Below are 14,171 nucleotides of genomic sequence, written 5' to 3'. Positions count from 1 at the left end.
GTGGCATGTGTACGGGATACAAAGATGTGATGGCTATATGTAAAGGGTCTTTGAGATGTATGGGGTGAATTACGGGTGTATGTATAGGTATGGAGTAGTGTTTGTGGAGTTGTGAATATGGAGGATTAGTGATGAGAGCACTGCATGAAATTGAGGGGGGGGGGTTATGTGGGAAGGCTGTATGTGGCATAGGGGCAAACGTTTCAAAATGTTTGGGGGAGTGCCAAACGCATTATAATTTACCCTCCCTGGACACAATGAAGGAGCTTGCTCAATACTGGAGTTGCTCCGCACACGCAGACCTGCTTCTATGATGTGTGTGGGAGGGTAGGGGGTAGCAGGTGTGTGCATATGTTTGTGTGTGGAAATGTGTGTGCTATATGTACCTTGGAATTGTAAGTGAGGTGACTTTGAAGGGGCCTTCTCAAGCCATCATTCATGCCAGCACTTCAGTCATTTTTCCCTAACTGCTTGTGTTGATGTAGGTCAAAATGCTGGAAGGATAAGGGAGCTTATCTGTTGAGAGCTGCATGAGGTCGGGGTCAGCGGGAATCCCGTGGGGATCCCCCCCTAGGTCTGTGGGGATCCCGCAGGGATGGATGCAGATCCTGTGGGGTTCCCACAGGAGTCTAGTGCCAGGCCAGCCTACCTATCCTTTCCTTCTGTTTCTAAGCTAGCTTAGCAATTATAATAGCACTAAAAAAATCAATGAATGTAGTCGAAGCATTGAACTCCCCATAAGAACTGAGAGGGGAAGTTATCAACATAGACTACTGTTAAGTTGGGTTATTTTACCACAAGTTGGGTTATTTTAGTACAGGAGATGGAGAAGATTACTTGTGGGGACAGCCAGGATGGAGGAGATTCCTTGTGGGGACGAGTGGGGATGGGTTAGATTCCAGAGTGGGGATGGGTTAGATTCCAGTGAGGACGGGTGGGGACAAGTGAAATTTCTGTTTCCGTGCAACTCTCTGCTTTTAAAATAGACTGCTGGTTACAGGCTGTGTCCCAAGGAGATCAGAGGATCGTTTTGAGATTGTCCCTCCAAAAATACTGCCCAGTTTTTCTAATTTTCAAACATGTCGTAAATATTCGTATTTTCATCCTGTATGCCAACTTGGAGAATGTCTGTCCATTTCTGGATGAGCAGACACACATTGATTCCTTTTCATAATTCTTTCCAACATCCCTAATGTTCATAAAAACAAACAAAATACTCAACTTTTTTCTGTGACAGCAGGTTCAAGACAACGAAAAATGCTGAACAAAACTTTGAATTGCGAAGGTTAAAAATATATTTTAAAAAATGTTCTGTGATGTTTTCAAAGCTACTTGAGAATAACTGGTGAGGTATTGTATAGCATTCAGAGTGTATCAGTCTAAATGGATTTTTGATTTCTCATTTCACAGATTGAAAGCAGAGTAAACCCTTAGCCAGGCCTCAATATAACCCTCTACTCAGTCTTCTTGTTCATTTCTTGTCTGATCACAGGATGGTAGATAAACCTATCAGCAGCAGGGAAAGTATTAATACAAGGAAAACGGAACTGTGGAAGAATGGGCAGACAGAGTCACAGTGAAGGTCCCTCTGCAAGTCCTGCCAGATCAAAACCAGGCTTCCTGGGGGAATGCCATGAACAACCAGCGCGTCACGGAAGTAGCAGGGGACATAGGGCAAACCAAGGACGTAGAATCGGTCATCGTGATGATATGTGACTCTAGCAGCCAGCCCCAGAAAACCAAAGTAGACGTCATCCAACGGAAAAACAGGCATCCACAGGGTGGCATTGTACAGGGCAGGGATGGTGGCTTGTGGCATGATGAACCCACCCCCTGATGGGAAGTAGGGATATAACTTGTATGGAAACAGTGATGCGGAGACCTTGTATTTGCCACTGCGTACTGTAGGAGATTTGGTCTGGATGTTGCCATGTATGGCAAGGGAACCACTGGCAGTCTCTCTCAAGTACCTCACCAATGCCTCAGGGTTAACGAACTCATCATCATCACCTGTGAAACAAAGAAGGGGTGGGTTAGCAGAATTAAGGAATGCTGTGCTCTGTTTGGCTAGCTTCCTTTGCATTATTTAACTGATTTAGACTCCTACACTAATTCAACAGGCTCCATTGAGATCCTAAGAAAGTTTTGAGAAATTCTAACATGACTGAATAAAAATGTTTAGCCCCTTTTTATAAAAAAAAAAATATAGACATTTTAGGAAAAATTGAAATTATGAAATGTATTTCTACCTGCTAATTTTCTTTCTTTGAGTCCCACAAGGCCAGCCCATGCCACTGGGTTATATCCCCGGCCAGTAGATAGAAGTAGAGAAACACAGACAGTTTCCAGTGACATCACAGGTGCAGCTTGGGAGCACTAGCTTGCAAGCAATGCCTCCAAGCTAAGGGGGCTAAACCACCCCCCAACTCAACTGGGGAGTGGTCCATAGAACAACCCTTTGGAGAAAAATATGGCCTCCAGGACACAACCAGCAAGATACCAACTATAGCGTGGGTCTGTGGGAGTTAAGCCGCAACTAAATAAAAAGGCAGCAGTCCAACATAAGCCATCTTCTGGAGCTAGAGAAATACTGACTAGCTCCAGGCTGCACCTACTATTATACCAATGATGTCACTAGAAACTGTCTGTGGTTTTTTTTTACCCCCATCTGCTGCTCGGGGGATATAACCCCATGGTGGAGACTGGACTGGCTGGACGATAAGGAAATACACAATGTAACATAGTAAATGACGGCAGATAAAGATCAATGTGGCCCATCCAATCTGCCCAGTAAGGGGCTATAACTTTTGCTCCATACAGGTTACCCGCTCCATGTCTTTTGAGAAGTGCCTATTTTCCTTTATAGAAAACCAGCATAGCTGGCATATGTGCCTCTCTGCACTTAGGCACAATCACTTATACCAGCCATAGAGCTGGTGCAACTGATCACACCTAAGTGCTGGAGATATGCACATAAGTACATAAGTACATAAGTAGTGCCATACTGGGAAAGACCAAAGGTCCATCTAGCCCAGCATCCTGTCACTGACAGTGGCCAATCCAGGTCAAGGGCACCTGGCACGCTCCCCAAACGTAAAAACATTCCAGACAAGTTATACCTAAAAATGCGGAATTTTTCCAAGTCCATTTAATAGCGGTCTATGGACTTGTCCTTTAGGAATCTATCTAACCCCTTTTTAAACTCCGTCAAGCTAACCGCCCGTACCACGTTCTCCGGCAACGAATTCCAGAGTCTAATTACACGTTGGGTGAAGAAAAATTTTCTCCGATTCGTTTTAAATTTACCACACTGTAGCTTCAACTCATGCCCTCTAGTCCTAGTATTTTTGGATAGCGTGAACAGTCGCTTCACATCCACCCGATCCATTCCACTCATTATTTTATACACTTCTATCATATCTCCCCTCAGCCGTCTCTTCTCCAAGCTGAAAAGCCCTAGCCTTCTCAGCCTCTCTTCATAGGAAAGTCGTCCCATCCCCACTATCATTTTCGTCGCCCTTCGCTGTACCTTTTCCAATTCTACTATATCTTTTTTGAGATACGGAGACCAGTACTGAACACAATACTCCAGGTGCGGTCGCACCATGGAGCGATACAACGGCATTATAACCTCCGCACACCTGGACTCCATACCCTTCCTAATAACACCCAACATTCTATTCGCTTTCCTAGCCGCAGCAGCACACTGAGCATGCATGTGAGCTCCACCCACACATACGCCCACCTGTCAAATATGCATTATACAAGATGGGCATGAATTTAGGTGGCATTCTGGCCTATATGCGCATAAGTTTGTACATAAATGCATATATGTTAGTATTCTAAACATTTAGACATGTAACTGGCATATAAATGTTAGCACCTTCTTTATAGAATTACCCTATCTATGCCTGTTTTTATCCTCTTGTCCTGGTCAATATATAAAAACTTAAGTGGCACTTCTTCAAATAAGTCTTCTCTTTATTATTATTATTATTAACTTTTGTATAGCGCTACCAGACGCACGCAGCACTGAACACCTGACACAGAGAGACAGTCCCTGCTCGATAGAGCTTACAATCTAAAAATACAGACAGACAAGACAATTAAGGGCGAGGAAAGTACTGGGTGAGAAGGAACAAGGATAGGGGAATTGAGTAGTGGTTAGGAGCCAAAACATTCCGTGTAGAATCTCCAATAGTAGCAACATTCCATGTAGAATTTCAATAGTAGCAACATTCCATGTTGCACTGCACTGACCACTAGGCTACTCCTCCACTAGCAACATTCCATGTAGAATCTCCAACAGTAGCCACATTCCATGTAGAATCTCCAACAGTAGCCAACATTCCATGTTCCACTGCACTAACCACTAGGCTACTCCTCCACTAGCAACATTCCATGTAGAAGCCTGTCCTTGCAGATCAGCAATGCAGCCGCGCAGGCTTCTGTTTCTGTGAGTCTGATGTCCTGCACGTATGTGCAGGACGTCAGACTCACAGAAACAGAAGCCTGTGTGGCCGCGTTGCTCATCTGCAAGGGCAGGCTTCTACATGGAATGTTATTATTATTAACATTTGCATAGCGCTACCAGACGCACGCAGCGCCGAACACCTGACACAGAGAGACAGTCCCTGCTCGATAGAGCTTACAATCTAAAAATACAGACAGACAAGACAATTCAGGGCGAGGAAAGTACTGGGTGAGAAGGAACAAGGATAGGGGAATTGAGTAGTGGTTAGGAGCCAAAAGCAGTGGTGAAAAGGTGGGTTTTCAGCATAGATTTGAAAACAGGTAGAGATGGAGCTAGGCGTACAGGCTCAGGAAGTCCATTCTTGGCATATCCAGGTAATACACCATATCCAGATATATTCAATTTTAAGCCACTGGCCGCTCTACAAATATCCCCTCTGTCCAAACCAATCGTTGCATCAGGTATTTTGCTCATGGCAATGGTGAGATGTGAATGTGTGGACTGAAGACCACATCGCAGCCTTTCGAATTTCTTCTATAGAGGCTGACCTCAATTGGACTACCGAAACAGCCATGGCTCTGATATTATGAGCCTTGACATGACCCTCAAGAGTCAGCTCAGCTTGGGTGTAAGTGAAAGAAATGCAATCTGCCAGCCAACTGGAGATTGGGCGTTTCCCGATAGCAAACCCCATCCTGTTGGGATAAAAAAAAAAAAAAAGCTGGGTAGACTGTAGGGTCTAGTCTGCTCCGAGGTTTGTGAAAGAATGTTGGAAGAATTAGACTATTTCAGATGCAGGTCTGACATAACCTTATGCAGGAACTTAGGGTGCGTGCAAGAACTACTCTGTTATGGTGAAATTTAGTGTAATGTGGATCCGCTACAAGGGCTGAAGTTCACTGACCCTGCGAGCTGACATAACAGCCACCAAAAACAAGACCTTCTAGGTCAAGTACTTCAGATGACAGGAATCAAATGGCTCAAGGGGAACTTTCACCACCTGGGTGAGGATGACGTTGAGGTCCCATGACACAGGCGGAGGTCTGATAGGGGGTTTTAACAATAGCAAACCTCTCATGAACCAAACAACTAGAGAAAGTCCAGAGATGGGCTTACCATCTACACGGTGATGGTAAGCACTAATTACAATGAGGTGAACCCTTACAGAGTTGGTCTTGAGACCAGACTCAGAAAGGTGTAGAAGGTATTCAAGCAAGGTCTATGTAGGTCAAGACATAGAATCTAGGGCCCTGCCCTCACACCAGATGGCAAACCTCCTCCATTTAAAAGAATAACACTTCTTGGTGGAATCTTTCTTGGAAGCCAGCAAGACTCTGGAGACACCCACAGGAAGATGCAAGGAAGCAAATTCTAAGCTCTCAGCATCCAGGCTGTGAGGCCGTATCTTGCTAAAGATGTAAAAAGACTGGAAGCGGTGCAAAGAAAAGCTACAAAAATGGTATGGGATTTGCGTTGCAAACCGTACGAGGAGAGACTTGCTGGCCTGAACATGTATACCTTAGAGGAAAGGAGAAACAGGGGTGACGTGATACAGACGTTCAAATATTTGAAAGGTATTAATCCGCAAACTAACCTTTTCCGGAGACAGGAAGGCGGTAGAACTAGAGGACATGAATTGAGGTTGAAGGGGGGCAGACTCAGGACTAATGTCAGGAAGTAATTTTTCATGGAGAGGGTGGTGGATATGTGGAACGCCCTCCCGCGGGAGGTGGTGGAGATGAAAACAGTAATGGAATTCAAACATGTGTGGGATAAACACAAAGGAATCCTGTTTAGAAGGAATGGTTCCGTGGAATCTTAGCGGAGATTGGGTGGCGACGCCGGTAATTGGGAAACAAAACGGGAACTGGGCAGACTTCTACGGTCTACACCCTGATCGTGACTGAATAGATAGGGATGGGCTGGAGCGTAAATTTTAAGGGGCTTCGATGTTAGCTTCAGAACTTAGTACAAGAACAGTACTGGGCAGACTTCTACGGTCTGTGCCCTGAGAAAGGCAAAGAAAATCAAACTCGAGTATACATATAAAGTATCACATACCATGTAAAATGAGCCTATCTTGTTGGACAGACTAGATGGACCCTACAGGTCTTTATCTGCCCTCATTTACTATGTTACTATGTAGTACATGACCTCTTATACTTCATTTGTGTCACCCCCAGAATGGACACTGGAGACCAGTCTCCCTCCTCATTAGGCTTGTGGGGGGGGGGGGAGGAACTGGGGAGCACAGTGTAACATGACAGGAGGTTGTACTGCTCCTTGTGTAACCAAGGATTTTTTTTTTGTTACATTTGTACCCCGCAGGCTCAATGCGGCTTACATGGGGCAATGGAGGGTTAAGTGACTTGCCCAGAGTCACAAGGAGCTGCCTATGCCGGGAATCGAACTCAGTTCCTCAGTTTCCCAGGACCAAAGTCCACCACCCTAACCACTAGGCCACTAGGTGGTGGTCTCTGCCAGAAATTTCTAGTTGCTCCAGGAAAAATGGTCCAGTGTGTGGGGATACAGGGTGGGGGACACGAGTGAGGCAAGGCATACCTGCATGGCCCTCTACTGTTGGTGGTGACACATCGAATCAAGAAGACATGACCTGTTCTAAGGCAGTATCTGTGCTGTCAGAAGTGCAGGCAAAGTGTGAGGAATAAAAGGAGCCTTTGCTGGCACTGCAGCTCTTTACATCTGGATTCTGAGGGACCGCGGGCTACCATTGATTGGGTGGCTTTGTAGGTTGTTGACACCTTATTGGCTTTGTTTTTTGGCAGTTTTAGAGGCCATGCTGTCCCACACAGAATGTTGATCTTTGCTGTTCATGACCATGAGGGTTTTTGGCAGAGGTGAGCTTCTTGCCAACTCCCAGAGACAGATGTGGGAGCCGACGAGATCAGCAGAAATGGACTAGTTGCTTTCTGCACTTCTCACACAGCTGTGCCTGGCTCCATGGGAGACAACGCTGACAGACTGAGAGGTCCCATAATGGCCATGACCTAGGCGGGTCATGCATGTAGTGGTCCCGCTGGTCTGTCGGCACAGGGGCTGCCTGGTATCGACTTTGTAAAGCTGAGGCTGAACTGTCTGGTTGCAGGTGATCTCATTTGATTTATGGAAGTAAACTGACTTCAAGCAACAACAAAGAGAGTCCAAAATCTCCCGCAAAAAGACAAAGTCACAACAAAAAATAAGCGGAAGCTATCCAGAAAGACCAGATTGGAGCCACAGATATTGGAACAAAAGTCATTTATTACGACCCAACACGGTCCGTGTTTCGGCCAAAAAGGCCTTCCTCAGGGGTCTTCAGACTGGTTTATACTGGTATTCCTCCAAAAAGGATCTCACATAGAGTGAGATGATCGCTGATACTATCTAGATGAGTATGCATAGACTTTTGTTCCAATATCTGTGGCTCCAATCTGGTCTTTCTGGATAGCTTCCGCTCATTTTTTGTTGTGAGTAAACTGACTTCACCAGCACTCTTTGCAGGAATTATCAGGTATGCCTGAGCTGGTCTAAAGTTTACACTAGCTAGGGGAGAGCTCCAGCACGTTGGCTCCAGTTGGTGATATCACCAGCTAGCGTGTCTGCATATTCCCTGCTTTGTTTGCAAAGAAAAGTAGAAATGAGTGGCAGCAAACTTTAGAAGTAGGTACATCAAAGCAATGAGAGATTACCTATGCTCAACTCACCCCACTCCTCTCCAGGGGCTTGCTGCTTCTACAGCAACTCTTGTTTCCCTTCTGCACCAAGTGGCTTTCAGAACCTTTGAGCCACATAGTGGCTGAACTCCTGTACTATTCTCCTGTCTAAGTGAACAATGAAGGAGATCAGGCAGCATGTGCTGAAAGCTGCATGGTTCTGGAAGAAAACAAAACATCTGTTTCAAAGCTATATGAAGAGGATTGACAGATGAGGGGGAGAGCAAGCTTGAAGGACCTAGAGAAGATGCTGATCCTGGTTGATGCTTGGGTGTGGATTGAGACTGAATGGGAGGGGGCTGGAGGACAGTGTATATTGGGAACAGAACTTATCAGTCTGGTGTAACTGAATTGACAGAGGCAGATAGCACCTTATAGACTAGCCAACTGACTGAGGAATGGTCTTTTCCCGGTATTTCCATATAACTGTCCTCCCGGTTATCCCAATATGAATGTCACTGATGTCTTGTTAAGTCCTAGCACACCTTACCCTCCTTATATATCTTAGTTACACGTTTAAATTATTTCCCATTTTATCCCCGTCCCTTATAATGTGAAAAATGTATTATAAGTTTCTTTATGTGTTACACCTTCACTATTCCCTTATTATTTTTATGACTGTAAACTGCTTAGATGTTTTTAACTATTTGAGGTATAGCAAATAAATGGAACTGTGAACGATGAGAATCAGAGTCACTTTATCAGATAGCTCATGCCTCAATAAACTGCTTAGTCTACAAGGAGATGCCTAGAGAGTGTATGGGGACGAGGAGCTGGTGGCATCTTCAAATCCTTGCTCAAAGCCCACCCCTTCAATGTCGCCTTCAGCACCTAACCACCATACCTCTATTCAGGAAATCTAGACTGCCCCAAGTTGACATTTTGCCCGTTAGATTGTAAGCTCCTTTGAGCAGGGACTATCCTTTTTGTTAAACTGTACAGCGCTGCGTAACCCTAGTAGCGCTCTAGAAATGTTAAGTAGTAGTAGTCTGTTGGGACAGGCAAGCTTGGGATGTTGAACTGAGAGAGAGCGAGCGAGCGTGGGAGATCTGACTTCATTTTAGATTTGGTAATATACACCAAATGACTATGGTTCCTATTCCATATGTATGTATATGCATGTGTAAAATTATTGTTTTTATGTTTAATATAGACCCCTGACGTAGGCGCTGGGCGCCGAAACATGGACCGTGTCGGGTCCATTCAAGCATTGTATCATCAACGCATAAAATTAAAGACTTTATTACCCCTTTTTTTTTTTTTGAAGGCTCTTGGTGCTTTTTGGTTTTGTTTCTGGTTTTTTGTGCTTTCCCAATATTTAAAACCATTTAACCAGACAGGAATGGCTCCAGGCCTGGTTAAATGGTACTTAACTGGCTACCCAGCAATATTCAGTGGGTGCTAGCTGGCTATCCCCCGCTGAATATCGCCGGTTAGCACTTGGCAGATAGATGGTTATATCATGCGATATAACCGACTATCTGCCAATATTCAGTGCATCGCCAGCTAAGTTTGGCGTGCAATTTAGGTCCCCGAAATAGCTGGCATATGTTTTGCCGGTTTAAACTTAACTGGTCAGCGCTGAATATCGGCTTGGCCGGTTATGTTGAAACTGGCCAGAAAACACCCACATTCTAATGCCGGTCACTGGAAATGGCCTGGCATTCAATATCCGGGATCAGCACCGACCGTGGGAGGCAGAGCAGCTACCTACCACAGTCTGAATATCAGCCCCACGGTGTTAAAAATATACTATGTCATCACAAACCGGATAATCTCCATCTCTGCCTTTCAGCCTCCTTTGCAGTTTCTGGAAAGTGCTGAGGCTGTTAAAAGAAATATTCAGAGGCACTATCCGGTCAGTGATACTGAATTTGTTGCTCGCTGGCAATTATCCAATTAGCAGCACCATACCTTCCCCCCTTGTTTACAAGGCTGTGCGGCAACACTGACACAGCCCATTCAAAGTGAATGGGCAATGTCGGCATTACCGCACTGGTAGCTGCTAGTGCAGCTTTGTAAACAGGGGAGCTAGTGTACCTCAATGCAATTGCCTTGAACAACTCTGGAATTCGTTGCCAGAAAATGTGGTAAAGGCGGTTAGCTTAGCAGAGTTTAAAAAAGGTTGTTGGTTGTTTTTCTTTGTTACATTTGTACCCCGCGCTTTCCCACTCATGGCAGGCTCAATGCGGCTTACATGGGGCAATGGAGGGTTAAGTGACTTGTCCAGAGTCACAAGGAGCTGCCTGTGCCTGAAGTGGGAATTGAACTCAGTTCCTCAGTTCCCCAGGACCAAAGTCCACCACCCTAACCACTAGGCCACTCCTCCCTTTGTTTGGATGGCTTCATAAAAGAAAAGTCCATAGACTGTTATTAGACTTGGGGAAAATCCACTGTTTCTGGGAAAAGCAGCATAAAATGTTTTGTACTTTTTTTGGGATCTTGCCAGGTATTTGTGACCTGGATTGGCCACTGTTGGAAACAGGATGCTGGGCTTGATGGACCTTTGGTCTGTCCCAGTATGGCAATACTTATGTACTTATGTACCTATGTACTGAAAAGGTGTGATCCAAATCCTAACAAACAAATAAGGGCTTCTTTTTACTATGCGGAGGTAAGCACAACATGGGCTTACCGTTCGCTATACAGGAAGTACCGCCGGGCTAACGCAGCAGCCCGGCAGTACTTCTCACCCCCAGTGTACCGTTATTTCCGGCGCTACAAAAATGTATTTATTTTTGTACCGTTGGCGTGTACCCGGTGGTAATCAGGTAGTGCCACACACTGCCCGGTTAATGTGGGAGCCATTACCGCCACCTCAATGGGTAGCGGTAAGGGCTCCCCCCCAAAAACATAATGGCTGCACGGCAAGTGCTTTACTTGCCACCTGGCCATTTCCTGTAGGAAAGGGAGACTTCCTTTTTACCAGCTGCAGTAAAAGGGGGCCTCAGCATGACTGTAAAAAAAGTACCGTGGCCAGCGCCAGCCCTCTTTTGCCGCAGCTTGGTATAAGGGGCCCTTTGAATATCAGCTGCTAATATTTGTCTTACATCTTCATCTTACACGGTTCTTAGCAAGCGTTCTGAGAGAGTAAAGGTAGGTAGGGATAATATTTAGAAACGTGCCTTGAAAAGCATTTCGTATATTTATTCTAAGAGAAAGATTTCAAAGGACGTTTCATTGTTTTTCCAAATTTTTCAATTCTTTCACTCTCTAGGGGAAAAAAGGAAAACCTGTTCTCGCCAATATTGAACCCTCTGTAATCAGCATTTTTTTAAAACGCCTCTACGTCAAATCTGCAGGGGAACAAAAGAGAGGTAGAGGATGACACGAATGACGATCAGCCTCGGAGACGTTATCAAATACTTTATTGAGAAAGCACCGGTAGAAACTGACCCGACACGGGCCGTGTTTCAGTGGAAATAGCCACCTGCATCAGGGGGTCACAAATCTTGAAGCATGTAAATGGAAAGATTGTTTGACACCCAGTGGACTGTGCATCAGTTATTTGTCCAATCAAGGCAAAAAGCTTTGTCAAAATAGACAGAGCCAGAAAACCGCTAAAGTAACCGTCAGCAGCTGACAAACAAACCCAGTGGATTGTGCGTCGATTATTTGTCCATTCGTTCCTTTTACACGCTTCAAGATTTGTGCCCCCTGATGTAGGTGGCTGTGCCCACCGAAACACGGCCCGTGTCAGGTCAGTTTCTACCGGTGTTTTCTCAATAAAGTATTTGATAACGTCTCCGAGGCTGATTGTCATTCGCGTCATCCTCTACTCCTCTTTTGTTCCTCCATCCAAGGATCACCTCAGCACTATCTGGATAAAGCCCAGGTGATCAAATGAAATATTCAGTGGCACTATCCAGTTACTGCTGCTGAATCTCTCCCACCAGCATTTATTTATTTATTTAATTTTATAGCTCATCCTACCGACTATGCCCAGAACGGGTTACATGGTTTACATCCATAATAAAAATACAATACATAAAAGCACAGTACACACAAACATAAAACCCATTAAACCAATCTGCCAGCGTAACAATTATCCATGTAGGAGCCATTGGTAAGAGCCATTGAATATCAGCCCTGTTGGATTTTTCTCCATGAACTTTCTCCGTTCCCCTCCCCCAGGCCTTCGTACCTTTAAAGATAAACTGTGCCTCCTGGCAGTTATGGTGTAGCCATTCGAGGAAGCAGCGCTCCTTCAAGGATAGATTGGAGTGACTCTCTTCAAAATCCCAGAGAAGAATGTCCTGGTAGATTTTGGCCTCTTCCTCCACCAGGTTCATGTGCAGTTTCTGGGGAGAAATAGCCATCAGCATCACCTGCCTGACCAGGTAGCCTGATATCTCTCGCTCGGTGGCCCATGTTTTTCGTATGGCCACTCTTCTCTTGAAGGACGAAGGCTGAGACTTGATGGCCAGGAGAAGTAAGGGCCTGCCCCCAGAGCTCCAGCACAAATCTTCTTTGTACACCAGCATCCGACACTTGTAATGCTGTAGGAAGGGGAACTCTGCCTCAAAGTCTTGGTAGTTTAGGTGATAGGTTAGCCGGTTGTCTCTCAGCACCAACACCTGGGAGGGATCTGGGGTGGGAATGGGAGATGGCAGCAGTGATCCTTCCTGGGGTCTGAGCTTCTCACTTCCTTTGTTGAGAAGCAGCAGGTAGAGAAGAACGCAGAACAGAAGCAGGATAACGACATGAAAAAACCTCCTCCTCATGGCTCAAACATCTGTCTCTGGAAGGAGAAAAATAAAAACAAAACACAGGATCAGACAAGAGTCCTCAGGATCCTCAGGAGCTTAACCGAGATTGGATAGCAGAGCCGGTAGTGGGAAGCAGGGCTTGAGGTTGGGAGGCGGGGATAGTGCGGGGCAGACTTATACGGTCTGTGCCAGAGCCGGTGGTTGGGAGGCGGGGCTGGTGGTTGGGAGGCAGGGATAGCGCTGGGCAGACTTATACGGTCTGTGCCAGAGCCGGTGGTGGGAGGCGGGGATAGTGCTGGGCAGACTTCTACGGTCTGTGCCAGAGCCGGTGGTTGGGAGGCAGGGCTGGTGGTTAGGAGGCAGGGATAGCGCTGGGCAGACTTATACGGTCTGTGCCAGAGCCGGTGGTGGGAGGCGGGGATAGTGCTGGGCAGACTTATACGGTCTGTGCCAGAGCCGGTGGTGGGAGGCGGGGATAGTGCTGGGCAGACTTATATGGTCTGTGCCAGAGCCTGTGGTGGGAGGCCGGGATAGTGCTGGGCAGACTTATACGGTCTGTGCCAGAGCCGGTGGTGGGAGGCGGGGCTGGTGGTTGGGAGGCGGGGATAGCGCTGGGCAGACTTATACGGTCTGTGCCAGAGCCGGTGGTGGGAGGCGGGGATAGTGCTGGGCAGACTTATACGGTCTGTGCCAGAGCCAGTGGTTGGGAGGCGAGGCTGGTGGTTGGGAGGCAGGGATAGCGCTGGGCAGACTTATACGGTCTGTGCCAGAGCCGGTGGTGGGAGGCGGGGATAGTGCTGGGCAGACTTATACGGTCTGTGCCAGAGCCGGTGGTGGGAGGCGGGGCTGGTGGTTGGGAGGCGGGGATAGTGCTGGGCAGACTTATACGGTCTGTGCCAGAGCCGGTGGTTGGGAGGCGGGGCTGGTGGTTGGGAGGCAGGGATAGCGCTGGGCAGACTTATACGGTCTGTGCCAGAGCCGGTGGTGGGAGGCGGGGATAGTGCTGGGCAGACTTATACGGTCTGTGCCAGAGCCGGTGGTGGGAGGCGGGGATAGTGCTGGGCAGACTTATATGGTCTGTGCCAGAGCCTGTGGTGGGAGGTGGGGATAGTGCTGGGCAGACTTATACGGTCGGTGCCAGAGCCGGTGGTGGGAGGCGGGGCTGGTGGTTGGGAGGCGGGGATAGTGCTGGGCAGACTTAAACGGTCTGTGCCAGAGCCGGTGGTTGGGAGGCAGGGCTGGGGGTTGGGAGGCGGGGATAGTGCTGGGCAGACT

The 14,171-nt window shown here is 46.9% G+C and overlaps 1 protein-coding gene across 1 annotated transcript; it reads right to left on the bottom strand.

Moving 5' to 3' along the window:
- Positions 1 to 218: 218 nt before the first annotated feature.
- LOC115456986 (UDP-GlcNAc:betaGal beta-1,3-N-acetylglucosaminyltransferase 9-like) lies at positions 219 to 12,779 on the bottom strand (the record flags this gene model as incomplete). Its single annotated transcript, XM_030186413.1, has 2 exons — positions 219 to 2,010; positions 12,332 to 12,779. Coding segments are annotated over 2 exons (972 nt in total), but the record flags the coding sequence as incomplete, so codon positions are not given.
- Between the last annotated feature and the right edge of the window lie 1,392 nt (positions 12,780 to 14,171).

The sequence above is a fragment of the Microcaecilia unicolor genome, chromosome 14 (assembly GCF_901765095.1).
Source record: "Microcaecilia unicolor chromosome 14, aMicUni1.1, whole genome shotgun sequence".
NCBI classification, from domain to species: domain Eukaryota; kingdom Metazoa; phylum Chordata; class Amphibia; order Gymnophiona; family Siphonopidae; genus Microcaecilia; species Microcaecilia unicolor.
The sequence above is the reverse complement of the archived record's forward strand: the minus strand, read 5'-3'. Positions and strand labels throughout refer to the sequence as shown.